The 27,398-nt window shown below is 39.8% G+C and overlaps 1 protein-coding gene across 2 annotated transcripts; it reads left to right on the top strand.

Moving 5' to 3' along the window:
* The first annotated feature begins 1,225 nt into the window (after positions 1-1,225).
* CAPN6 (calpain 6) lies at positions 1,226-24,144 on the top strand. Of its 2 annotated transcripts, none has more exons than XM_019719325.3 (13): positions 1,226-1,379; positions 5,879-6,058; positions 14,429-14,560; positions 15,599-15,807; positions 16,302-16,494; positions 18,375-18,568; positions 18,824-18,901; positions 19,007-19,193; positions 20,188-20,310; positions 20,489-20,691; positions 21,258-21,379; positions 21,753-21,889; positions 22,491-24,144. In XM_019719325.3, the coding sequence occupies exons 2-13, from the start codon at positions 5,894-5,896 to the stop codon at positions 22,671-22,673; spliced, it is 1,926 nt and encodes a 641-aa protein (XP_019574884.2). In that variant the 5' UTR covers positions 1,226-1,379; positions 5,879-5,893; the 3' UTR covers positions 22,674-24,144. The 2 variants fall into 2 exon arrangements, with proteins under 2 accessions (XP_019574884.2, XP_088651128.1); XM_088795002.1 differs by having other exon boundaries at positions 1,240-1,379; positions 15,599-15,648; positions 22,491-22,807.
* Positions 24,145-27,398: the final 3,254 nt, after the last annotated feature.

Raw genomic sequence — 27,398 nt, 5'->3', positions numbered from 1 at the left:
TAACCTTATTAAAAGTGATTGTTAACAAGGAGAGGGCTCAAAGGTTGTGCTGCAGTATTCTGTCCTGTACCCTAAGTCATTCAATACTTTTATTACTCTAGTTGATCAAATATGCAGATAAAAGAAACTTGGTGATATAGAGTATACATTATCAATGGGGGTGAAATCACCCCCAAGAGGGCAACTGCTCAGATGTTTCATGAAAATATTAGTATGGGGCCAGTGAACAGGAAGAGCATACTTCCTTTCTTTCTTAGGCTTCCCCTGGCTCACTTGTGTTTCTCTCTCTCTCTCTCTCTCTCTCTCTCTCTCTCTCTCTCTCTCTCTCTCTCTCCAAAAGAAGAATTAATGCGGGGATAAGGGTGGTAATTTCAGGTCAAAAGTTTAAAACCACATTGGTTGGGAGAGGTGGGGAATGAGATGAAAATTAAATGACATGTGAAAACTAAAATAATTAAAACAACTTGACAATTGTGTCCCTGGAATTGTGTCTCAGTGAATGTCTCAAGGCACAGGACCTTGACTGCATAGCATTTCACAGGAGTCTGATCCTATTGAATGAAGCCTCTTGGTTGGTCTTTCAGAGAAAACACAGTTATATGCTCTGCTTCTTACATAACACTGCCAGGCAAAATCTCCACAGCCCTGTTGTTAGAAATTAAGCTTCTTACAACTGCCATAGAATCAAACTCCATTCACCTCCCCCTTAATGCTCCCTTCTCTCTTCCCTTGGCCAAATTACTTCATAGAGCAACCTTTTCTTTCCTGTGCTCCATTAGCTCCTGTTTCACTCCCACTCGCTTGCTGAAGTCCTCATCACTATCGTAGATCCGTGTACAAGGGCTATGTCTGCAGCCTGGCCCACAAGAATTGCTAACGCTTCAAGATTTTTCTTGCCATGTTCTCTCTCAAGTAATGTCTATGTTTGCACTATTAACCCTGGGACAGAAAAGTCCTATTTCTTCTTGGAAGAGAAAGAGCTTTCAAACGTGGCTTCCTGGGTTTTCCGATTTGCTGGTGGGTGGGTCTGGAGTGGGCATGCTGTCTGCACATCTGGCAGGGGTGGTTTCCAGATTTTCCTCATGACTCAGTTTCTGACTGCAGGGATCAGTTTCTAACTGCTAGGCAGGGCAAAGTCTCCTGAAGTTTCTGCAAGTCACCTCCCCCTGTGAGCAGAGCTTGGTACAGCCCAAATAGTTTTAAGGTTAAGAAAGCCAGAATCTTTGTTCAGCCGCATTGACTGAACAGACTTTGTAGGGGTTACCTGGCCAACAGCAGCAGCAGCAGCAGCAGCAGCAGCAGCAGCAGCAGCAGCAGCAGCAGCAGCAGCAGCAGCAGCAGCAGCAGCAGCAGCAGCAGCAGAAAGTGGGATAACTCAGGTGAGTTGAGAGGGCATTTGCAAACTTATCCTGGAATTTTATTTGCTTGATAACTTGGTGTATAAGAAAGGTGACGAAACTTGAACTTTATAGTGAGTCAAAATCCACAGCTATAATTTTATGGTTTGTCTGAATCCAATGTGCATGTGTAATAGTAGTTTGGAAACTTCAAAACTAATGGAATTTTTTGATTTGTTATTTTTGGGTGTGTGTGGAGTGATTGTGGTTGTTTGGCAATGAGATTTTTCTGGTGATTTCTGTTTTGTTTGTTTGTTTGTTTGTTTGTTTGTTTGTTTTGCTGTCTTCTGTTATCCAAAATCCCTGGTAAGAAAGGACAAACCTCCTTGGGCAAGTGAGAGGGTGAATCCAAGCTGACTGTCAAGGCTTCATTCTAGCTTTTGCTGACCCACAGCTATGGGCAAATTAGTGAAATGCAGGCAAAATCTTGGAACCACACTGTGTACAAAAGGCCTTTAAGCTCTGGAAGTGGAGCGCATGGGTTGTGTACTGTTAGATGAGAGGGAGTGGTAGCAGGAGTCTGTCCTGTCTGCAAAGCAGGCATCTTCTTGTCCTGGTGACAGGTTGATCTCGGCTATTTCATTTTCAGCTCCTGGCTAGCCTGGTTTTGTTCTTCTCTGATTCTTGCTTTGGTTTGAACTTTGATTTGCAGTTGGGGCTCTATCCTCCCACCCTGAATACAGTACACTGGTGTTCTAGGGGTTTAACTGGGCTACCTGAACAAAGTGGGCTGGGGGGAGGGCAAAAAAAGGACTGGAGCATTGCAATTAAAAATTGGTTGTGAGGATTTGGAGCTTGAAGTTTTGTGAAAAGCACAGAGGAAGATTAAACAAACTCTGCCTTCCTGACAGTCACTTCTGGCTTCAGGACAAATCCTGGTTTGTACTAATGTTTTATTGAAATTTGGCTAATGTCTCATTTGCTAATATTCATTGTGAAATTAAGAATATTTTATATTCTAAAAGAATTAAAAAAGATTCTTGGGGGGCTGCTAATTAACTCTTTTATTCCTCTAGCAGTTTGTGTGCATGTACATGCGTGCATCTCTCTCTGTGTGTGTGTGTGTGTGTGTGTGTGTGTGTGTGTGTGTGTGTGAATACTTTGGATTTGAATAGCAGTCTTTATTTATCCTTAGAGTCCCTAGCAGTCTAGGGAAAAGCCTAAAAACATCTGTGTAGTCAGGAATAGGTTAAAAAGCAAGCTTTCTGTATCCTTGGGAGTTTTCAGTTCCTAAATTAAAAGCAGAAACAGCCCCTTTGTGACCCCAAAATAGAGTTTCTTTGATTAGTTTTGATTTGAAATCATCTCACCTTCTGACAGCTTGCAATTCAAAAATAAAACTCCTAAGTACATTCTTGTAAGAAGAGAACAATGAGAATTTTCCAAAGCAATGTCTTGAGGTTTTATGTTTGCACACATCCCCCAACCCCTTTTTAAAAAATTGTGGGGAAAAGTGTCAGGCAGTCCAGGTTTTAGTGCCAGCTATGTCATTAACTACGCAACCTTGGGCAGGTTCCCTCACCTTCTTGTAAAAGCAAGGATTTGGGTTAAGTGATTTCTAAGAGTCCTTCCAGCATAACATTCTATAAAAATTGGGATTAGATTCTCGAAAGGCTATAAAATTAGACTTATAGGATGAACTTATTTTTGCAAGAGGGAAAAAACCTGTATTGGGGCAAGTCAGCCAAAAGGGAGAGGTGAAAAAGAGAGGAGGTGTTGAATGGTGGAGGAGCCATTTTATGTTGGTCTTTTAAATGTCCTTGAGTATCTTATTGAAAGCATGTGATCAAATCCCCTAATTTTCTACTAAGGACAGAAAAAGGATTTAATTTTCTAAAATAAAGACTGTTCCCTAATACTAGTGTCTTACATTAATTTTATCCTTAACAGTTAATAAGTATGTTCATGTACTTACTTTTATTAGATTCTCCCAACAACACCTTGCGATGTAGGGGGCAGTCATCATATTCCCATTGTGCTATGGAGAAATTGAGGGACAGAGATATTACCTACACTAAATGGTGGTATTTGGGACTTGATCTTGGATCTCCTGACTACCTGTGTTTTTTTATAATTCTGAATTGCTTTTTATTTTTGATAGAGTTTTTTAACAATGGAATTAAAGGAAGTTGTGTGCTCTTTTTTTTCTTTGAATTTCTTTGAACAGAATTTTCTCTCTGGGCAGAATAGATACGTCCTAGATAAAGCTGGATCAGAGAATTTTTATAGTCCTTTTCAGAGCCCAGAATATCTGGCTAACAATTTGAATCTGAACACCCATATGTCTCCTGGTCGATGCCTGTCCATAGATGTGGACTGACTCTGCTTGTGTAGACATGGAAAGTACTATTCTCTAAGTAACATGTGGATGCTAATTGTTATTCTGTCTCCTTATCCAATCCTCATTTCTTTCAACACACTATTCCCAGGTGTGAGGAAAGGAACTGTTGATTGTGGCTAACGTGACCCATACTGTATGCCAGAGCAGACTTATGTCTTCTGTATTCGGTTTGCTTTATAAAAACTCCTAATTGTTTTTACCTCCAATTTTGTCTCATGTACAGCACAAGGTAAAAACTGGGGAAAAGGAGAAACTAGCCAGAGACAACACCCCTGAAACCATGCTCTCTCCCTCTCTCCCCCTTAAATACCCTCCTTTACCCTCCCATTCACTGCAATCCAACAGCAGTTTGCAAACTGCAGACCGGGTTCCCTCTATCAGTTATAATCCAATTTAATAAACTGAGGCAGATTTCACTTTTTAGAGCAAAATCTGGTTTCTATTTTAAGGCTAACCCACAGGTAACGAACAAGTGATATTCCTCTTAAGAGTTTGCATAGCTCCTCAAGCTTTCCAGTCCAGTGAGGAGAAAAATTTTCCTTACTGCACGCTTGTATTCTATATGGAAGGAGGCTCCCTCAACTTCCATGACAATTCTCAACTTTCCAATCTCTGCATCCATCCCTCCCACTTGCCTTGATCCACTCAGCCTTCTTCCAGCTCTATCTCTAGGTGGTGGGTCCCAATTCAAATAGTACTGCTTAAGATCATTATCTCAGTGCAAAACCTGCACTCTGCTTCACCCAACCACCTGTGATACTTGCCCTCAGGACACAGTGTCCCACTTCTTAGATGTGCATGTTACCTTTGTTAGCTATTTGTTAGCTAGAGGCTCTTTTCCTAAAAGCCCTAGATTTTTAAATTAGTTTCAGGTGTACAAAACAATTTAAAAGTTAGACGTTTACACCCCTCACAAAGTGGTAACCCCCTCCCCAAATCTACTACCCCTCTGACATCGTATATAGCTGTTATAGCTCCATTGACTGACTCTATTCCCTATGCTGTACTCCACATCCTGCCTCCACAAGCTAAAAGCCCTAGATTTGATTTTGTTTACTGACTTTGTTAATACATGGTTGTTAACCTAAAGGCTCTGTTGTCTTCACAGCTGAGTTCAGCAAGATAGCAAAGAAGGAACATTTACTTCTCCACTCTCCTACCCTCTGACAGGGCAAGTTGTATATGAGAAACACAACTTACAAATTTCTGGGTTTCCAAAATTTTCTTTTTTTTTCTTTTTTCTTTTTTCTTCCTTTTTTTTTTTTTTTTAAATTAAATTTATTGGGGTGACAATGGTTAGTCAAATTACATAGATTTCAGGTGTACAATTCTGTATTACATCATCTATAAATCCCATTGTATGTTCATCACCCAGAGTCAGTTCTTCCATCACCATATATTCGATCCCCCTTACCCTCACCTCCCCCCCCACCCCCCCCACCCCCCTTACCCTCTGGCAACCACTAAACTATTGTCCGTGTCTATGAGTTTCTGTTTCTCATTTGTTTGTCTTGTTCTTTTGTTGTTTTTGGTTTATATACCACATATCAGTGAAATCACATGGTTCTCTGCTTTTTCTGTCTGACTTGTTTCGCTCAGCATTACTCTCTCAAGATCCATCCATGTTGTCACAAATGTTCCTATATCATCTTTTCTCACTGCCGAATAGTATTCCATTGTGTATATGTACCACAACTTCAGCTTTGTTTACGGTGGCCAAGACATGGAAACAACCAAAATGTCCTTCGATAGATGAATGGATGACGAACATTTCTATTAACGAACGCTGTAAACCTGGAAGTAAATGCTTCGGTTTTCGAACATGCCTCAGAAGTCGAACATGTCACTCAGCTTCTGCTGAGTGCAAGATCCTGAGGCCTAGCTATTGGCTGTTTTCGAACGTTTCAGAATTCGAATGGTCTTCCCGAACTGATTACATTCGAAAATCGAGGTACCACTGTAGTTGCAGAATCTGGACCCATCTTTCCCTGTAAAGGGTGACTTTTCCATTAAAACCAAACTTGAAGCGCTTACCTGCGTGAATAAGTCACTGGGATGATTACCATTTGTCTAATCTCAGGTAATTTTTAAAAGACTTGAGAACTTCCTCTAATAACAACAGTTTTTTTTCTCATTCTAGACATAGTTTGATGCTATGGGTCCTCCTCTGAAGCTCTTCAAAAACCAGAAGTACCAGGAACTGAAGCAGGAATGCATCAAAGATGGTAGACTTTTCTGTGATCCAACCTTTCTGACTGAGAATGATTCACTTTTTTACAACCGACTGCTTCCTGGAAAGGTGGTGTGGAAACGTCCCCAGGTAAGTTTCTTTTTTCAATTTCAGTCTCCCTCTTTATCTCTTTCATCATAACTCTACTTGGTCCACTATTTCACTCACACAGCCTCCTTCATGTAGACCACTCTGGGTATCAACTTTGAAATGGGAAGTTTTATGAATCTGTGCTTCTGGCTCTATTTTAAAGAATTGAATTTTAGTTAAATTTTGTCACACTTAGTAGTTTTAAAAGAACAACAGAAAAAGAAATATACCATGCTTGTTTTAATTTGGAAGTTCATTTTAATAAACATGGTGACTCAAAAAAATAAATTGTCTCTTTCCTGAGTTACCTATCACAGCAACTTCAAGATAATCTCAGATCAGTGAGGAGAAAAACTCCTTATTTGGTGAGCATAAGTGAAATGAACATTGCATTTGGGGGAAGGAGGCTTCCTTGCTGCTCTTTAAATACCATCACCTATATCCTCCCACTGTTAGCAAAATGGGATCCAAGTAGGACTGCAGCTCTTTCACCACCTATTAATAATTACTATGGTTCTTTGTGGAACATCTGTATGTTGTGTCTAAAGCAAGTCTCGGGACCCCTTCAGAAGTCCTATACAAGTGGGAGCTCAGTGCATAAAATGATAGATAATAGAGTCTGGAGAACAAATGACAACTTTGCTACATCTCAAGGGTATAACTACATAGAAGGATAGGCTACCTGGGTTCCTTACCAAAGTGGATGACCAGGAATATAGGCCACAGAGGGCTATTATTAAATGCAAATTCCTGGACCTTCACAGTATCCTGAAGATATTATGATCCTACTTAATGGTGTACCTTTTTGTGCACTATTATGGAACCACTTCAATCAGCAACTCAAGGTTTGCCTTCTTCAATAAACAAGTTATTGCTCTTTTTAAAAATTAGTTTCAGGTGTGCAAAACAATGTAATAGTTAGACATTTACACCCCTCACAAAGTGACAACCCCCTTCCTCCAATCTTCTACCCCTCTGACATTGTATATAGCTGTTACATACAATTCCATTGACTCTATTCCCTATGCTGTACTCCACATCCCGTGTGTGTGTGTGTGTGTGTGTGTGTGTGTGTGTGTGTGTGTGTGTATGTGTGGAATATATATATATATATATATATATATATATATATATATGTATATCTGACATTCCATATTATGCAGCTTCAGCTTCAGGTGTACAGGCCAGTGGTCAGGCAGCTACACAGTCCCTGAAGTAGTCTCCCTAATAAGACAAGTGCAAATGAGCAAGGTAGATACCTTAAAAATCATTTTGATATATTTTTTCTGGTTTTAAAAATAAAGTTAGACACTATGTGCATTTTATTGATGAGGAAACTGGGTCTCAGAGAAAAGGTAAGCACTTGCCCAGGATCAAACTGCTAACACATTAGGATTTGAATCCAGGTTTGACTGTAAAGCTCACATTAGTTTTCACTCTACCATGCTGCTATTTTAGGGAGATATAGTTGTGTCTCTTTTGCTAAAATAGGTAGCTTCCCCCCAGTCGGTTCTCCTTGCTGTCTTGATGCTATTGATCCAAATTCTCCCTTTTGAGAGTACACAGTGAGCTTAGTCTTAATTAAGCCCAAAGGGAGAATCACTTAAGAAACAGTTTATAGACCGTCAAATATAGACTGGAAAGAATTTTAGCGACTATTTAGTTAACCTATTTATTTTACAAATGAGGAAACAGATTCAGAGAAGGACAGTAACTGGCCTCTCCTGTCATCCAGCTAGTTAGTAGAGTTACTTTATGCCAACCTCTTGTAAGATATAGACATGGCCTTGGGCAAGGCACTCCCATTCTAGTTGAAGATATGGATAGTGAGCTATCAAACACTTAAATAATAAATTAATGCCAGATATAAGAAATACTATTTTCAAGCATACAGACAGTAAATCATGTAAGGTTTTGAAGAAGAAAAGATTATTGTGGATTAAAGTGGTTGGGGGAAGGGGCCTCTTGTAGGGAGTAAGGGAAAAAACAAGGTTCTGAATCACCACCTGAATCGCCTCAAAAAGTTGTGGATTTTTTTTCAGCCAGAGTGGAGGCCAAGCCTTTGGTCAAGAACCACGTCAGAGTTCTCTGGCCTCCCATCAGAAAAACACAGAGACAGCCCTGGGCCTCTCTGAATTGGCTCAAGAAGACCAGATGGGTCGTTGGCCTCATCTGCCTCATTGGCAAGATTGAAGCCCTGGTTTGCACGGAAGCTTACAGACTTATTGTTCCTTGGCATGCCACATAGGCTCATACTGCACCAGGGCTATTTTCTGAAGTCTCTAAAATGGAAGAAGCATGATTAACCTGGCATTTTCTGTTTCTTTCCTCTTCGTGTTGAAAAGCCTCTGCCTTTACAAGGAGCCATGCCTGTAAACATCACTGCCAATTGAACCAACCAATGACAGTCAAACCCCACCTTCCTAGGGGAGAATAGAGAACCTCTTATTCCCACTTGCCACTTCCTTGCTGTGTTTTAAGGAGACATTTTAGATAATCAGGGATTATAGAGCATTTTGCAATTGTTTAATGCCAGCTCATCTCCCATACCCTCTAGAGGAAAATAATTTTCCTTAACTTCTCCAGTGGTCCCATGGCCCCAGCTACTGTCCTAGCTTACTGGGTACACAGATATATTGCCTGAGACACATATTCCTCAACTTTCCTGTCCTCCTGTGGCCTCAACATATAAAGTCTTAGTAAATTCTAAGAGCTGAGTTATACTGAGTTACAGTGTGATCATAAGACTGCAAGTAGGATTTTTAGGCTGAAATATGGTTGCCAAATTCCCACAGAAAATCTCTTCTCCAACTCCTTCCAGCCTCTCTCCCCTTCTCCCTGCCCCTGGCTTTTTTTTCCTTGCTGACTCATACCCAGCTACAATAGTGCTTTAGAGAAAGACACATCTAATCTCAGACTAAAACAGAGCAAGGCCTCATGGTTATCTGCACTGCCAGCTGTAGGGGAGGCAAATGCACCTGCACAAAATCTCTGTCAGTTATCCTGGTCAAGTTTTGAGTTCAGCTTTCACTACCAATGTCCTTGCCCAGGTCTCCCACTGGGGAATACCTTCCCCAGGGGCCATTTCACTACAGTGGGTGGGAGGACATTGGTTGTCTACATAGCAGTTATGGATTAAAGCTAAGGTAGTAAGAATGGAAGGATAGGTTGATGAGGGGAGACATTAGAATCAGAAGACACAGGCCTCAGTGATAGATTGCATGTTGGAACAGTAAAGGAGGAAATATTTCTCTCTTTGTGCTAATAGAAATTTCCAAAACCCAGCTGAATGTGACACCTATGTACAATAGTTTGGGCCTCAACTGTTCATGAATTTCTTTTTCTTCCCCAAAATCATGCCCCCTGCCCCACTCAAGTAGTCCTGTTTACCATTGATGACACAATTGAAGAGTTGAATACTCCCATACTCTTTCCATCTAGCCTATTTATTTTAAAAAACACATTGAAGAACTTTAACAGCTTTATCAAAGTACAATTTATATACCGTAATATTCACCTGTCTTAAGTATACAATGCAATGATTTTTAGTAAATGTACAGAGTTGTGCAAACATCACCACAATTCAGTTTTAGAACAATTGCATCATCCTAATAAGATCCCCTATGTACATTTGCAGTGAGTAAACCCCTCTCCCCACTACCCAGTCACAGGCAATAATGAATCTACTTTTAGTTTCTATCTAGATTGGTCTATACTGGGCATTTCACTTAAAATGGAATCATAAAAGTAACTGGCTTCTTTTGCTTAGCATAATGTTTTCAAGGGTCATCCATATTGTAGCATGTAACAGTTTGTTCCTTTTTCGTGCTGAACATTATTCCATTGCATGGATATATAAACTCGTCCCAGTAAAGCATTTAGGGATTTATATTTGAAGTCTCCTAGCAGAATCCTGAAGAGTCAAATAAAAATACAGATGATGCCATTTTAAGAAAGGAAAACTGTATTAAAATTGTAATACTCAATAAATACCAATAACAAAAGATGAATACAAGTCATGTTTGACTTCTGCAATTACAAGAGGTGCTCAACGTGCAGACACTTCTGATTATGGCAAACTACTGCTTGAGCAACATTGACCAAAGTGTCCACTTGTATACATTTTTTTTTTTTTTTGGCATCCCTGGTATATTGTGTTGTGACTTGGTTGTCTACATTGGAACTGGAAGTTGGGCTTAAGATCTTATTCCCAGGCTCCATATTGAGTTTTCCTTGGAGGGGTTAGGAAAGAAGAGAATGTTTTATTGGTGACAATATTTTCATGCAGAAGCAAAATTCCACAGCTGGTAAAATGGACTTCTTGAGAGGTTGGTTCAACATTGGTCTCTGAGCCTAGGTTCACCTATCAATGCTCTTCTGAAGATGGTTCAATATTCTAAGGATAAGATAATGGTTGCTTGGGTGAGCTCACAAAGCCCTCAGGTCCTGAACCTTCTGGGACTCTTTAAGAACCCTGGACTTACTCATAACATACCTATTGCAGGGTTGGCCTCACTTGTAGGTATCCATGCCCCCAGTCCCCCAGTACTGTTGGATTGCACATAACACTTTTGAAAGTGCCTCTACTCTTGTGTTTGTTGGTTTTCTAGTCAGTCTTTAATTTTACTCTGGTTATTCATGTTTGCCCTGTACCACAGTGTTTATTGTCATCAAATTTTATCTATGTTAAAAAATTTTTAGAGATGTAGGTGCAGTAGATAGAAAGGAAGCCACATAGAGTGACAAATGCAGGGCTCCAAGACTTGTAATTGTATGCCTCCCCCCCCCCCAGAGATATCTGGGAAGGAAGATGAGGTGAGGACAATGGGAGGATCCCTCAATGCTCAGCTAAGGGATCATATTTCCTAGAGAACTTGCTTTTCTTTGGAAGGCTTTGGGTCAGGGATAGGGGTATGTAGGGATAATTCCTGGCTTTACTCTTGGTGCTCAACTTTCTAGTTGTGTGTGTTTCCCCCTAAAAATTATTTTGCCTTCACAAACAGCCAAGTCCAAGGATTATGTTAACTGTGCCAACACAGCTGGGAGCTATTAGGGGCTCAGCAATCTCCCTTCCCTTCCAAGCCACCCACTATATGAGCTGTGACCTCTCCCCCAACTTCACTCCCTACCACTCCAGCAGAGCTTGGGCTGAAATGTCCCATCTGCATTCAGCATCTCAGCTTTGAGTTACAGAAAAAATTCTCCAGACTTACTTACTTACCTCCAAAAGGAAGACACCCAGTTGTTCAAAACTAGGGGAAAAGTCAATAATTAGCCATTTCATTGTTTTCAAATTTGTCACCAAAATGTGCATTTTGCTGTTAGATTTGTATTGACTCATTACCATTTCTGGCTTCTTAGCTGCTTTTGAGTTTTTCACTTCCTTAAAGAGGTAGAAATGTGGCTTAATAAAGATTTGCTCTCATGTTTCACATCGTGGTGCTGACATTCAAAAGAGATCGATTCATATTTAGTGTTTTAAATTGAGGAAATTAAAGCCTTTTGGTGATATTTAGCCTGGAATCAAAAGCTAAGGCATGGCTTAAGCAAGTCTTCCAGAATGATGCCAAGCTTTTAGGAAAGGGTTAAGCAAAGAGACATAAAACACAGGGATGGATTACTGAGAGTGGTAGCTACATCTCTGTCCCTGAAGAGCTGCGCAGTATTACCTTTTATGTGGTGTGCATTGATAAACATAAAGCCAAATGGATGGACCAGCTTAGATCTTGAGGTTCTTTCTATAACTGTATGTGGTTTTGAAGAACCTAACATTTCAGTCCTAGGTCTACTAACTAGCTGGATGAGTGGAGGGGACAGATACTGCCCTTCTCTGAATCTGTTTCCTCATTTGTAAAATAAATAGGTTGACTAAATAGTCTCTAAAATTCCTTCCAGTTTTGATAGTCTATAAACTGTTAACTTATCATGTTTTAGAACCCACTGTTAAGTAGTCATCCTTCACATATAAAAAGTGGTGACATAAAAGTGGGACATGGGCCAGTTTATAAGGGGAAATGGAAAGTACAGTGGATTTTTTGTCCAAATTTATATTCTGCCATGATTACACTTAGCTTTACACACACACACACACACACACACACACACACACACACACACACCCCATATATATATATGGTCAGCTTAAGTCAACAGGAGAATAATTACCTGGTTCCTCAATTTGACTTTTGTTTACATGTCTTTTTGCTCATTTATGTGACCCTTTATGTCTCAAATAGAAGCTGACATACCAAAAGTGTTGGCTGAGCCTAGATCCCTGCTTTGAAGTTAAAGCCTTGTATAAATTCAAGACACTGTAATGTAACCCCAACCATTAATAACTCTATGTAAAACAACCCAATAATATACCTTAATAATTTAAAAGACACTTTTTCACACTTCAGTGTTCATTGTACTGTTTTCCATCCTAGGAAACTATTATATGCATCATCTAAGTCCAAGAAATAATTGTATAACTTTACATTTTGTGCCAAATAAAATGGTAACACCTGACCCAGAAAGGAAAAACTGTGTTTAGTTTCATCTTAGAAAGTGCGAAGAAACAATAAGAGAAAGAATATTAGGATCTAGTTCATCCAACATACCTCCTTTATGTTCAGTAAGTGTAAAAACAGGGAGCTCCCAATCCACAAAAACATTTAGTAAGATAGAAGTCCTCTCCTAAGACACAAAGGTAATGAAACACTAGATATGCATTTAAAAGGTTAAAGGGTGTACAATTCTGTAGTACACCTGAAATCTATGTAATTTTACTAACAATTGTCACCCCAATAAATTTAATTAAAAAAAAAAAAGGTTAAAGGGGATCAAATATATGGTGATGGAAGGAGAACTGACTCTGGGTGGTGAACACACAATGGGATTTATAGATGATGTAATACAGAATTGTACACCTGAAATCTATGTAACTTTACTAACAATTGTCACCCCAGTAAACTTTAATAAAATAAAAAAAAAAACACCAGAAAATTAAAGCTGACAACACATCTAGCCCTCTCATTTTGGCAGAGGCATGCCCAATTAATCTTTAATTTGGACTTGTCCCTGCCCAGAATGCTTATTCGTTTCCAGAGTTGCTTTGGCTTTTAAAAAAGAGATGGAATGTTGCATTCTCTTCATCAAGGAGAATTATGTCTATTAAAAAAAAAGAGGTTTGAGAACCAGAAGAATATAGCTGTCTCTTTTTAATAATTTTAAATGGCTATATGCCTAGATATTCTTTCCATTTGAGACTAGGATTTGTTTCTGCTGTGTAAGTAGAATGTCAAGGTACTTGACTTCATTGATATTTCCTGCCTTTGAACACTGCAAGTGCTGATACTCTCTGAGTCACAAAATCATGTCTTCAATTGTATGGTGTCATGTATACAGCTATACCTTTGTCCAAGCTTGTCTCTCTACTGATTACGTCTCCATATCCCTCCCCTGTCCAACTGCCTAACTCTAGTCATTCCTAAGGCTTCAACTTGAGTGTTACCACTGCTATTCAATCTACTCACCAGGTAAACTTTAGGGATCTATCCTCTAGGCTCTGATTATACTCTGAAAATGCCTCCACGGTGTCCTCATCACATTTTGTTGTACTTCTTGGGTCTTATTTTCCTACTCACAGTGGGAGTGGTGCCACTAATAATATGTTTGGGGAAGACACACACATACACCCCAGACAAATATGGTCCCCACTGTATCCAGGTTCCCTCAGAACATCCGCTGTGGGGAAAGAGTGTCTGCTGAAATGCTCCTGTGAGTGGTCTATTACCACCTGCTATTAGTGCTATTGCTATCTATATTCATCCAAAAATGTGGAAAAATATAATTGCCATGGAGACTACTGTTGCCTTTGCTTTATGTTAGGAAAGGCCTTCCTGTGAAAGGTTTCAGAAATCATTTTCCTAGAGAGGGAGAAGCATTTATGTTCACCTCCATCAGCCCTTGTCTCTTAAATTTAATCACCCTTTCAAGCACAGGTGCTTCAGAAAAATCTCATCCTGATGAATAGTGAATAGGATCAGAATATAATGTGCTAACTCCCAGTTCTCCTTTAAAGCTTACTGCTGTAGTGAAATTCTTCCACATCTCAGTGATAACTATATCTGAGAGGCCCCGCCAGCACATCTCATCCCGTTTCATCATATCCTCTCCTTCCATCTCTCCTGCCACTTCCCCACATTACCCTTTTCCTGTGTCTAGATGATCTACTGCTTTGTGTTTTTCCTCATAGTCTCCCAACCTGCAGAAGTCCTAGCATCTTTTACCCCACCTCTTCTGTAAAGTCTATCCTGCCTAGCTCAGCTTACATTGACTCTTTGGAAACACTTCCCAAACTCTTAGAGCCAATTGTTGTATCCACAGGACATCTGTGATTACCCTCATCTGATTGTGGGCAACATCAGCAACCATCAGCTAATCCAAGGGAGACTGGGGCACAAGCCAATGGTCTCTGCATTCTCCTGTTTGGCTGTTCAGGAGTCTCACTGGACAAAGGTATTCCCCTCTCCTGTGGGACCTCACTCAGTTTCTAACTTCTTGTCTTCTTTCATAATTTCATAAAAAGTCAGGTCATAACTTTCTAGATTGTCTAATTCTTGAAGTCAGAGTATTAACTATGTTAATTCCTTCCATATTATTATGAGAATTTTCACAAATACAGAAAATTGAAAGAATTTTACAATAAACACCCATATTCTTACCCAGATTCTACCATTAACATTTTACTCTATATGCTTTGTCACACGTATTAGTTGATCTTTTGTCACTTGCAGTGCTTTAACTGAATAGCTCTGCATGCTTGTATTTTCTATACCAACTGGGGTATAAAGCTAGTAGGGGCCAGGAAGTCATTGATAGATATGAAAAACCAAAAATGTGGTAAAGATGGAAATAGATCCTTAAAGAGGTTACAATAAATTATTAAGAGTACAAAAATTCCTTTGGCATTTTAGAGTTCAAGGAAATGAAGTGTTGACTTGATTCGGGACAAAGTTAGAACATTTCTTCAGAAAAATAATTTTAGAAGATTAATATGTAAATGTATAGAAAAAGGAGAATTTCCTAAATGTAATTTTACTCAAATTGTGAATAAAATCTGTATTCCATAGAATCTACATGAAATATCTAAGATGGGCTTTTAAAAACTGAAATCACAGGGGGCCTTGTATTTTTATTGATTTTGATTTTTAGTTTATGTGGTTAAACATGCAACCATGAATATGTATAGACAGTTTCTCATGATTGAGTTTATAGATTATCTGTGGGAAATAATGTAATCTCTAACTGACTGCTCCCAGTCACCTTGTGTGTATTCAGGACAGACATGGTAATACTATCCTCAGCAAAACTGAACTGGGAAAGCAACATTTGTGGGAAAAAATGTCCTACCTAGGACTTCCGAACCTAGATCTAAACCAGATGTATTTAGTGGGCGTTTTGTTGCCACATGGATTTACCAGAAGTCATCTCTAATTTTAATATTTGGATATGGTCTAGTGAATAAGAGTTGAATGGATGTTCTTATATTTCCAGACAATTCCCAACCATAAGGAACAGGAATGGGATCCTCGAAAACTAGATAAGTATGCTGGGATATTTCGCTTCCGTTTCTGGCATTTTGGAGAATGGACCGAGGTGGTGATTGATGATATGCTGCCCACCATCAATGGAGATCTGGTTTTCTCCTTCTCCACCTCCATGAATGAATTTTGGAATGCTCTGTTGGAAAAAGCTTATGCAAAGTAAGGAGGGGAGTTGACTAGTACATGAGAAAAGGAAGGCCACCTATTTCCTTGGCATTCTCTCCCAGCCCAGCCCTGGAGTTTCAATTGGGTACGATCTCAGTCAAATCCAAGGCATCTCTTCGGTCCTGGAACTGGTCCTCAGAATTCCTAAAATGAAAGAGAAATCAGCTGTTCTGGTTCTGTTAACCTCCTACCTGCTCCTAGGAGCCCCTTCCTGCTGCTAATCTGTAAATAATGGCATATGGCCTCAGATTTTCTCCTTGTCTAATATTTGCTTGTAGAAAGAAGTTTCTATGTGGACTGTACTTAACAAACATAGCCTAAGCTTAGAAATCTCTGACTATAATCTCAAAATATCTGTCATTTCATAGTTAGAGAAAAGCCAGATGATATAATCTGGCTGGGAAGGGATTGTTCTAATTCTTGGGAACAAGATGTCTTTGACCTGGAAAAATAATTTTACAAAGACAACCCTGCATATTTGTCCCCAGACTGCTTGGCTGTTATGAAGCCCTTGATGGTTTGACCACCACTGATATCATAGTGGACTTTACTGGCACGTTGGCTGAAACTATAGACATGCAGAAGGGAAGATACACTGAGCTTGTTGAGGAGAAGTACAAACTGTTCAGAGAACTGTACAAAACATTCACCAAAGGAGGTCTGGTCTGTTGCTCCATTGAGGTTTGTATTCACCAAAAACAAAATTTAGTAGGGAATATCACCCTTATTCTGGAGAATCACAAAAAGCCATTATGGGACTCAGAAAGCTAACAAAACACATTGAGCCTTAGTATACAGGCTGGAGAGCTTTGACTTTTTTTATTTTTATTTATTTATTTTTATTAGTTTCAGGTGCACAAGACAAAGTAATACTTAGATGTTTATCATTTATATCCCTCACACTGTGTGAACCCCCTCCCCCCATCCACTATCCCTCTGACATCGCACAGAGCCATTACATTTCCACTGTCTCTATTCCTAATGCTGTACTCTGCTTCTTGTAAGTATATACATACATACATATACATATACATATACATATACATATACATATACATATACATATACATATACATATACATATACATATATATATATATATATATATATATATATATATATATATATAATTATAGTTGGCATTCATTATTGTTCAGCTTCAGCTTCAGGTCATCCTCCCTGAGGTGGTGTCCCAAATGGGACAAGTGCCCATCGGATACCCTACAAAATCTTTATAACATTATTGATTACATTCCCCAAATTGATTTTCAAAACCCCGTGGCCATCTTGTGGTTACTGACTGTTTTCTAATCCCCTCACCTTCCCCCTTATCCCCACCCCTTCCCATCTATCAACCCTCAGTTTTTCCTCTATGTCTCCAAAACTGTTTCTGATTAGTTCATTCACTTATTCTCTTCTTTAGATTCCACATATAAGTGAGATCATATGGTATTTGTCTTTCTCTGTCTGACTTATTTCACTGAACATAATGTTCTCTAGGTCCATCCATGTAGTTGCAAATAGTAAGATTTCTTTCTTCTTTATGGCTGTGTAACACTGCATTGATAAATGTACCAGTTTCTTAATCCAGTCATCTACCGATGAGCATTTTGGTTGTTTCCATGTCTTGGCTATTGTGTATAATGCTGCAATAAACATAGGAGTGCATAAAGATTTTTGAATTAGAGTTTTGGATTTCTCCGGATAGGTACCGAGGAGTGGAATTGCTGGATCACAAGGTAGTTCCATTTTCAGATTTTTGAGATACCTCCATATTGTTTTCCATAGTGGCTGCACCAATCTGCAATCCCACCAACAGTGCACAAGCGTTCCCTTTTCTCCACATCCGCGCCAGCACTTGTTTGTTGATTTATTGATGATAGCCATTTTGACTGGGGTGAAGTGGTATCTCATTGTGGTTTTTATTTGCATTTCTCTGATGGTTAGTGAGGTTGAGCATTTCTTCATATGTCTGTTTGCTATCTATATGTCCTGTTTAGAAAAATGTCTCTTCATGTACTCTGCCCATTTTTTAATTGGGTTGTTTGTTTTTTTGGAGTTGAGTTGAGTGAGTTTTTTTATAAATTTGTGATATTAATCCCTTATCAGATATATCATTGGCAAATATCTTTTCCTATTCAGTAGGATACCTTTTTGTTTTATCCATTTGTACCAGTCATTTCACTGGGGGCCAACATAGCATCTGAGCTGGTATAAATAGCCTCTGCTAAATTATCCTTCATGCTTCTCTGTTCCTGGATGTTGAAGTTATAGCTTTGTTGCTCAAGAAGTAAACCAGCCATACAAATTTTAACGCTGTTCATATCAATGTAGTACTGTGGGTCATTTGAATCTGAATTGGTTAGGTGATTTGTTATATTAAATTCTTCATTTCCTTTCCTTCACTTGCTCTGTGTCAAGTTAGGTGTCAGGATCAAATTTTTATCTGCATAGGGAGAACTAGCTTCGACCATACTGGGGTATACCAATAAAGGAAGACAAGGAGCCAGGCCTTGGATCTCCCAATTCTTGTGCTCTTATGTATCTTCCTTTGCTCTCAGTCTCCCAATCAAGAGGAACAAGAAGTTGAAACTGATTGGGGTCTACTGAAGGGCCATACCTACACCATGACTGATATTCGCAAGATCCGTCTTGGAGAGAGACTTGTGGAAGTCTTCAGTACTGAGAAGCTGTATATGGTTCGCCTGAGGAACCCCTTGGGAAGACAGGAATGGAGTGGCCCCTGGAGTGAAATGTGAGTGCCATTCCACTTTGGCTACTACATCCCCAAAGCCCTATCATTCTCCCAAACCCATTCCTTTAGACTGCTAGTGGGCTGTTGATGCTCAGTGACATCTGTGGGCTCTTCTTAAGCATGCGGTCTTGGACCCAGCCGGAGGTGAGATAAAGCAGGCCCAATCCTCATGCATTCTGTTTCTTTGGCATACTGCTTCCTGTAGGAAGTCAATGGCAGACATAATGGCTTATGCCTTTGTTCATTTGCCTTTAGTTCTGAAGAATGGCAGCAACTGACTGCAGCAGATCGCAAGAACCTGGGGCTTGTTATGTCTGATGATGGAGAGTTTTGGTGAGGAGAAGCTTTCTGTGTTAAGGGAATTGTGGCTTCTACATGGAACTACAGGGGTAGGTATTGAGTACATCTTCATTTCTTTCTTGTACTCCTTCCATTCAGGATGAGCCTAGAGGACTTTTGCCGCAACTTTCGTGAACTAAATGTCTGCCGCAATGTGAACAACCCCATTTTTGGCCACAAGGAGCTGGAGTCGGTAGTGGGATGCTGGACTATGAATGATGATCCCCTGATGAACCGTTCAGGTGGCTGCTATAACAACCGGGACACCTTCCTGCAGAATCCTCAGGTTTGAGTAATTTCTTTTTCTTTGCCTCCAAGTTGTCAAAGCAATAGGAACCCAGGCTCACCTTGGAGTATTTGTTTGACATCAGTTCTTCCATTTGCAGCTATTGTGTAACATTCATCAACCAAGATACCTAGCAATTGGCTCAGATGCTTGTAAAGCATGTCACACTGTGTCTCTTTGCAGAGACATATCTTAGCAACATTATCAAGTCTGAGCCATCTCCTCTAACCTGCCTCTCCCCTGGCCATATTGCTTACTATGGCCCTTTGACAACCCCCACTTCCTTGTGATGGTCCCACATTGGAGAGAAAGGATCTTCTGCCAGATGCTTTCTCAATTATCTTTCATTTATTTTCTGCCCAACTGTTGTATTGAGGGCACGTTTACTATATGTGTCCTCTTTCTCATGCAGGTGACTCTTTTGAACCCCATCATTATACCTCCCTTTTCTCATCTAGAACCAGGTCATTTTTTCCCAGGATTTGACTTGCTACCCTAAAATGGTGGTAGCAAAGCATCAATTCTCCAAGGAAGTGGATCCAGCCCCTCTACAAGCAACATATCTGGGCTGGCAATAGGGGGTTAAACTAGGGGGATGCTGCAGTGTCAGGTTAAGTTAAATAAGAATACTTTCTGTTTTTATGTGTTCTGGAATTTTTCTTTGTACAGCATTTAAAAGTAAGAGGACAATAATAAAAACACCCAAGATCCATCAAGAACTTATTAAAAGAAAGCATACCCTCTTTGGCATCAAAGGCCTAGGCATGAAGTTATCTCTTTCAATACATGCTGAATGCTATAGGGAAAATCAAGTATTATGATCTACACTTACTAAGTCAACAAATTATTCAAGGCCTCATTGTATGACCAGTGTCATAGCCCAGAAAATAGCCCATGTCTCTGCTTTCCAATGTAGTTTTCTTTCCTAAAATTTGAGCTGGCTTATCTGAAATGGAAATGCTAACTAAGCTCCCTGGTGGCCTCTTTCCCTTAGTACATCTTCACTGTGCCTGAGGATGGACAAAAGGTCATCATGTCACTGCAACAGAAGGACCTACGTACTTACCGTCGCATGGGAAGACCTGATAATTACATCATTGGCTTTGAGCTCTTCAAGGTAAGAATGGGTATTTGGAGCTGAGAGAATGATGGCAAATGGAGTGAAAATTAGGATCGCTTGCGGTTGGGAGAATTAAGAAAGGTCCAGGGATAAATAAAGAAGAGGACCTAGGATGTTCCAACACAAAAACTATGACTTGAGCGGAATGGAGCATTTCATTCTATTTCATTTCCAGGTGGAGATGAACCGCAAATTCCGCCTTCACCACCTCTATATACAGGAGCGTGCTGGGACTTCCACCTATATTGATACACGCACAGTGTTCCTGAGCAAGTACCTGAAGAAGGGCAACTATGTGCTTGTCCCAACCATGTTTCAGCATGGCCGCACCAGCGAGTTTCTCCTGAGAATCTTCTCTGAAGTGCCTGTCCAGCTCAGGTTCAGTTTTCTCGACCAGCCCTGCAAACTCCCATTCTCTGCTTTGCCTCCAATCCTAACCACCTTGGCCCTCTCTCCCTATGCAGACACTGAAAGGGACAACATAAGTACATCAGATTTAACTGAAATGATGGTGGTAGAAATATTTCTCAAAGTGGGGTTATGAGAAATTACCCAGTGGCGGTCTGAACTTCAAAGCTCTGACCTGCCATTAAAGGAGAACAGGCCTATAGCCTCAGCTTTTCCACTTATATTTTATCTCTGTTCTCTGGCTGACTCTCTTCTCTAAGACAGCTGGCACTCGTCACTGTTCCTCTGTTATGTTCTGAATGCTGGGCCATTAAAGCTACCTTTTCACCCCAGGCTGCCTACTTTGATCTTTATCTGCTGGTCCTTAAAGCAAGGGGAAAGGAAAACACTCATAAAATGTAAGCTATGCTTGAGGAGGAATGGGCTAGGTCACTCAGCATTTCATGCTTTTTAGCAACAATGTCTGCTTTGGTAAGCCTGTCTCCTCATCAAAGGGCATTCATCATCAATAATGTGCCTTCCTTTTGATGTTCCAGGGAACTGACTCTGGATATGCCCAAGATGTCCTGCTGGAACCTGGCTCGTGGCTACCCAAAGGTAGTTACACAGATCACTGTTCACAGCGCTGAAGGCCTGGAGAAGAAGTATGCCAATGAAAGTAAGAAATGCAGGGGTGTCTGGTAAAACAAAATTCAGTTTCATTTATTGCATGTATGGTTAGAAAAGGTGGTCATAACTAATTCTCTCCAATGGTATTTTCAGTCTAGACAAGTCAGGATGGCTCTCAATTGTGGCAGAGAATGGGATGTAAACTTCTTTGGGCAAGGCCTATATAATAATATTCTTTTTATATTTTTATATTCTTTATAAAGTATAGAAAAGAAAAGGGAAGCACAAACAAAAACCCTAGGTCATTTTGGTACCTGGTATTGTGCTCAAAGTCCCAGAATAGACTTAGGAAGATAGTTTCTTGACTATCTGGAAAGAGAACTGTAATCACTGTGTGAAAAACAAATGTCACTTTGTTCCAGATGTGAACCCATATTTGATAATCAAGTGTGGAAAGGAAGAAGTCCGTTCTCCTACCCAAAGGAATACTGTTCATGCCATTTTTGACACACAGGCCATTTTCTACAGAAGGACCACTGACATTCCTATTATAGTGCAGGTAAGAATGTCAATACAGGTCCCCAGAATGGCTCATATTCACCATCAGATACTAGATTATCCCAAGTGCCTCATATATGTCTAGGATACAGAGCAAGGGTTATCTTTATTTTTTGTATATTTGTTTCATACTCAAAGACACCTCCCACCAGGCACAGACACTGACTTCCTTATTAATCTCCATCCTAAATATCTTATTTTCCACTTATTTCATTGTGGGCAGAAGCTCTTATGTTCATAAGTACACACGTTAACACATGTACTGTAAAACCTCATGAGAAGAAGCATATGCCAGCTCAGATGACCCTGATCCTGCTAGGTCAGGATAAACCATTATAGTTTGGTTGTTCTTCTGACTAATGATTCTGACCAGCTGCCTTGAAGTAGCCATCTCACAGGTCAAGGTTGATCTTGAGCTCTGCTTGCTGGTTTTTCATCACTGTTTGAGGTATCTTCCCCTCAGCCAGAGAGGTATCATGAAAGATCATCTTTTGGTTTTTAAACAGAACTTTCAAGCTCAGCATTAGGTTCTAGATGCCACTGGACAAAGTCTAATCTCATAGAGGGTTGCTCACCTTCACTCTCTTGACTTGTCTCTCCAGGTCTGGAACAGCCGAAAATTCTGTGATCAGTTCTTGGGGCAGGTTACTCTGGATGCTGACCCCAGTGACTGCCGTGATCTTAAGTCTCTGTACTTGCGTAAGAAGGGTGGTCCAACTGCCAAAGTCAAGCAAGGCCACATTAGCTTTAAGGTTATTTCCAGCGATGATCTCACTGAGCTTTAAATCTCCAGTTCCAGAAAGTCTGACAGTGCTTTCCATCCTTTTATTTTCTGTCAGATGCCAGGTCTTATCTAAGATGTATAATCTTTTGAAAGAAAGAAATTAATAGTAATTAACTTTTCCTTTCTTCTGATAAGTTCCCCATACCTCCTGATCCAAGTAGCATCAGTAGCAACATAACCTATATACCTCCAGCAGCTGGACTGGAGGAGGTGACAGTCCTATCTGGAGATTATACAGATGTTTGACAAGAAAAGATCTCTGGAGCTTCCGGGGGTGAGATTCAAGCAGGACAATAACAACAGTCTGGATACCATACAGATGTCTTTGCTGCTTTCAGGTGCCCAATATATCTTGTTGAGGGCATGTTGAGGAATGAGGAGGGGTGATCAAGGCCAAGCTGGTCTAGCCTGATATCCCAGCTCCTCACTGAACATTATAGATTTCTCAGCAGCATTTTACCTAGCAGCCAGAGCCTGCTTATAAGTCTCCAGCCCTTACCATCATCAACAGCACCACCACTAGCACCACCACCACCTCCACTATCACCATCATCACCTCCAGAAAGTGTACTCCTTCCCTAACCTATGTCATCCCCCCACAGTAGGTTTTAACTTCACGTAGAGGAAGCTTCCTGGGTGCTTAATCAAGATCCGGAATTCAGTGAGGCCTAGATAGTGGGAAAGGCCTGAGCTCCAGCTCAATGGGAGCCAGCTGTGTGCCACAGGAGGGAAAAGTGGAAGAAGCTGCAGTGGGAGATCAAGCCTCTGTCCCTTACCCATCCACACACACCTACACTCAATCATGCGCACATGGGTGCACATGAACTACCATTCAGGCAGTCAGTGGGCAAGAGGAAGGATGAATAAGTACCACACACCCTGAAAGTATAAGAAAATCCATCCAGGCATAGTACAATCAGTTTGGGGCCCCTGACTGCAATGTGAAACCTCCTGCTGCTAGGTTTACAAACAAGCCTCTTGTCCTGTGCCTCCTAATATCATTAGTAGTGAAGACCCCATCTGAGAGCTTAGGACTTTGGGTCCCAGCCCAGGCCTTTCTCTCAGTTAGGAAGCTTCAATCCCTGGGGTTGTTTGTTTGCATTCCTGTTTTTCAGTACTTCTACAGAATTTTCTCTAGAGTCAGTCATTCTCAAATGTTCTTCCCTCCATTTCATCTATCAACATTCTACCCCTCCTTCAAGGCCCAGCATAAATACCACCTCCTCCATGAAGCCTTTCCTAACCCTCCCAAACCCTCATATCCAACATTTCAATGCTTCTGCAATGATGAAAATATCATAGTTGTAGTACCTAGTCTAGTACAGCACACATTCATTTAAAAATATTTTGTAGGTGTTTTTTTTTTAGCTTGCTCATTTCCTATCATGTTTTTCATTCTGTATAACTTCTGCAGTGCCTTCACTACACTGCCTTACATAATCCAAACCACAATAAAATTCACATTCAATAAATTGACCAGTTCTGACTTGATTTGATGGCACAGGAAAGATGACAAGAGTGGCCATCTGCTGAGACTTGTTTCAGAGCCAGTAGAGGTAGAGGTGGGGTGGGGGTACTTCATGCAACCTGAGCCCAGGTACAAGTCTGATGGGTGCAGAGGTACCAGCTGCATTCTGATGGTACAGTCCTTCATCCAGGTCGGCGGAGTGGGTGGTTGGGAAAATGGAGAAAGGCCCTCTTTTATTCCATATTTAAGAATATTTGGATGGTATTTTGGGTTACACGATTTGAAATCCCTCTGGGATTGGACTCAAGGTCAAAGCTATAGTGGCCAGATTTTTCAAAGTCACACTTCCCAACAGGAAAAAATACCAAACCTTCCCTCCCAGCATCTCCATTACAGCTGAATGAATGTGAAGACTTCACTCACTTGTTTCCACACTCAGTCTGCCATCTTCCCATTTTAGAGTAGGTTATGGGGGAAGCTCTTCTCTTTTTTCCTTGAGCCCTGCCTCCTGACAGGAAAGGAAATGCAAGCAGGGGAGGGGTCTCTAAGCTCAAGAGAACAATCCTCAAGCACATCCCTCATTCCCTGTCCCTTCAAAGCTAGCCCAAAACACATTAGAAATGACATCTTAAATACAGGTATTGAGATGTGGTAGAGCTTTGTCAGAAATGCAGTATCCAATTCAGGTAATGTAGTAGTTTTATATTGTCACCAGATGGCACTATGATATTATAATTAAATTCAAAGAAGCTACAACTATTTTCTTTTTTAAGGATGAGAATTTTTTCCAAACTAAAAAGGTAGAAAAGAAAAGAACTAACACTTTTTAATTGTCTGCTATATGTCAGACACTATGCTCAATGATTTATATATGTGATCTCATTTAATGCCCATAACCATATGAAGAGCTGTCATTATCTCTGATTTTCAAAGATAAGGAAATTAAGAAACAGAGAAGCTAAATAACTTTCTCAAGGATGTCCAGTCAATAATAGTGTCATGATTATTAGTCAGATGATCATGTCTATTTGATTCCTAAACCTTAACCTTTTCCATGAAAATATGCTGTCCCCAGAAAGTTATAGCATCTTCCCTACATCTGTATTACTAGTTCTGTATCCACAATACTATACCAACAACTGCACAGATATACCAAATGTTTCTCTCAGAATCTTTACCTCTCTAACTTATGTATGCAAACAGATACTTATGCACACATGCATATAACATGTCGGTAGACCTGGTCTTCTCAAAAGAAATCCAATGCACTAACACATATGAATATTTATTTGATAAAAACAACATAAATGAATTTCAAAATACTTATGCTGAGTGAAAGACGTAAAAAAAAATAAAGGCATCCTGCCTGATTCCATTCATGTAAAATCTAAAAAATGTGTACTACCCTATAATGACATAAATCTTATCATTGCTTGCCTGAGGAGGTGTGGAGGGGAGAAAGGAAAGGAATATAAAGTGGTCTCAGGAAATTTTAGGGAATAATGATTTGTCTATTATTTTAAAACTACTCTGTATTTTGATTGTCATGTTGGTTACATGACTGTATGCATTTTTCAAAACTCAACTGATTTTTACTATAAATACATTTTTAAAAAATGAAGCCCCATAACCATTTTACCCTCCCCGACCAATCTTCTAAAGTTGTCACAGGTATTATGTTAAAATATGTTAAAAAAATCCTCCAGACAATGTTATACTTTTTGTTTTCAGTGGTCATACATATTTTAAAGATTTTAAGAGGAAGAAAATAGTCTTTTATATTGACTATTTCTGTTTCTCAATTTTTCTTTTATTAAAGTTTATTGGGGTGACAATTGTTAGCAAAGTTACATAGGTTTCAGGTGTACGATTCTGTCATACATCATCTACATATTGTGTGATCACCACCCAGAATCAGTTCTCCTTCTACCACCATCTATTTGATCTCTTTTACCCTCATTTACCACCTCTCCCCCCTTATCCTCTGGTAACCACTAAACTATTGTCTGTGTCTATGAGTTTTTGTTTCTTCATTTGTTTGTCTTGTTTCTTTGTTGTTTTCAGTTTTATATACCACATATCAGTGAAATCATATGGTTCTCGACTTTTTCTGTCTCAATAATTTGGCTTAGCATAACAATCTCAAGATCTATCTATGTTGTTGCAAATGGCATTATTTCATCTTTTCTTATGGCAGAATAGTATTCCATTATACATATATATCACATCTTTATGCAATCGTCTATTGAAGGACACTGGTTGTTTCCATGTCTTGGGCACTATACAGAAAGCTGAAATGAATATTGGAACACATATATCTTTATGGATAAATGTTTTCAGACTTTTTGGGTAGATACCCAGGAGAGGGATTGCTGGGTCATATGGTAATTCTATTCGTAATTTTTTGAGGAACCTTCACAATGCCTTCCATAACGGCTGCACCAGTCTGCATTCCCACCAACAGTGTATGAAGGTTCCTTTTTCTCCACAGCCTCTCCAACACTTGTTACTATTTGTCTTGTTGATGATAGCCATTATAACTGGTGTGAGAAGACATCTCATTGTGGTTTTTATTTGCATTTCTCTGATCATTAGTGACATTGAGCATTTTTTCATATGTCCATTGGCCATTTGTATGTCCTCTTTGGATGCCTATATATGTAGTTATAGTTGACATTCAATGTTATTCTACTTCAGCTCTTCAGGTGTATAACACATTGGTCAGGCATCTACACAGTCTATGACGTGATCCCCCTTATAAGTCCAGTGCCCATTTGGCACCTTACATGATATTTACAACATTGTTGATTATATTCCCTATACTGTATAAACTATCAATTTATATTTCTTAATGCCTTCACCTTTTTCACCCTGACCCCAATTCCATTCCCATCTATTACCCTATCTGGCACCATACCTAGTTATTACAATATTGTTGACTATATTCCTTATGCTATAACCTATATTCCCATGACTACTGTGTAACACCCAATTTGTTCTTCTTAATCCCTTCCTCTTTCACCCATCCTTAAACCTCCTCCCATCTTAAAGAAGTCCCTCTAAGAGTCCTTGTAATACGGGTTTGGTGATGATGAACTCCTTCAGGTTTTACTTGTCTGGGAAGCTCCTTATCTGTCCTTCAATTATAAATGACAGCCTTACTGGGTAGAAGAACCTAGGTTGAATGTCGTTGCTTTTCATCACTTGGAATATTTCCTTACCTGCAAAGTTTCTGTTGAGAAATCAGCTGCCAGTCTT

The sequence above is a fragment of the Rhinolophus sinicus genome, chromosome 18 (assembly GCF_057876585.1).
Source record: "Rhinolophus sinicus isolate RSI-liver-muscle chromosome 18, RSI-T2T, whole genome shotgun sequence".
Lineage (NCBI taxonomy): Eukaryota > Metazoa > Chordata > Mammalia > Chiroptera > Rhinolophidae > Rhinolophus > Rhinolophus sinicus.
The sequence above is the reverse complement of the archived record's forward strand: the minus strand, read 5'-3'. Positions and strand labels throughout refer to the sequence as shown.

Bases quoted from the DNA above. Each gene is read 5' to 3' on its own strand.
- CAPN6 (XM_019719325.3), top strand. From the start codon at position 5,894: ATGGGTCCTCCTCTGAAGCTCTTCAAAAACCAGAAGTACCAGGAACTG. The intron at 15,808-16,301 runs GTAAGGAGGGGA...ATTTGTCCCCAG, and splicing joins TTGGAAAAAGCTTATGCAAA to ACTGCTTGGCTGTTATGAAG. The intron at 21,380-21,752 runs GTAAGAAATGCA...ACTTTGTTCCAG, and splicing joins GAAGAAGTATGCCAATGAAA to ATGTGAACCCATATTTGATA.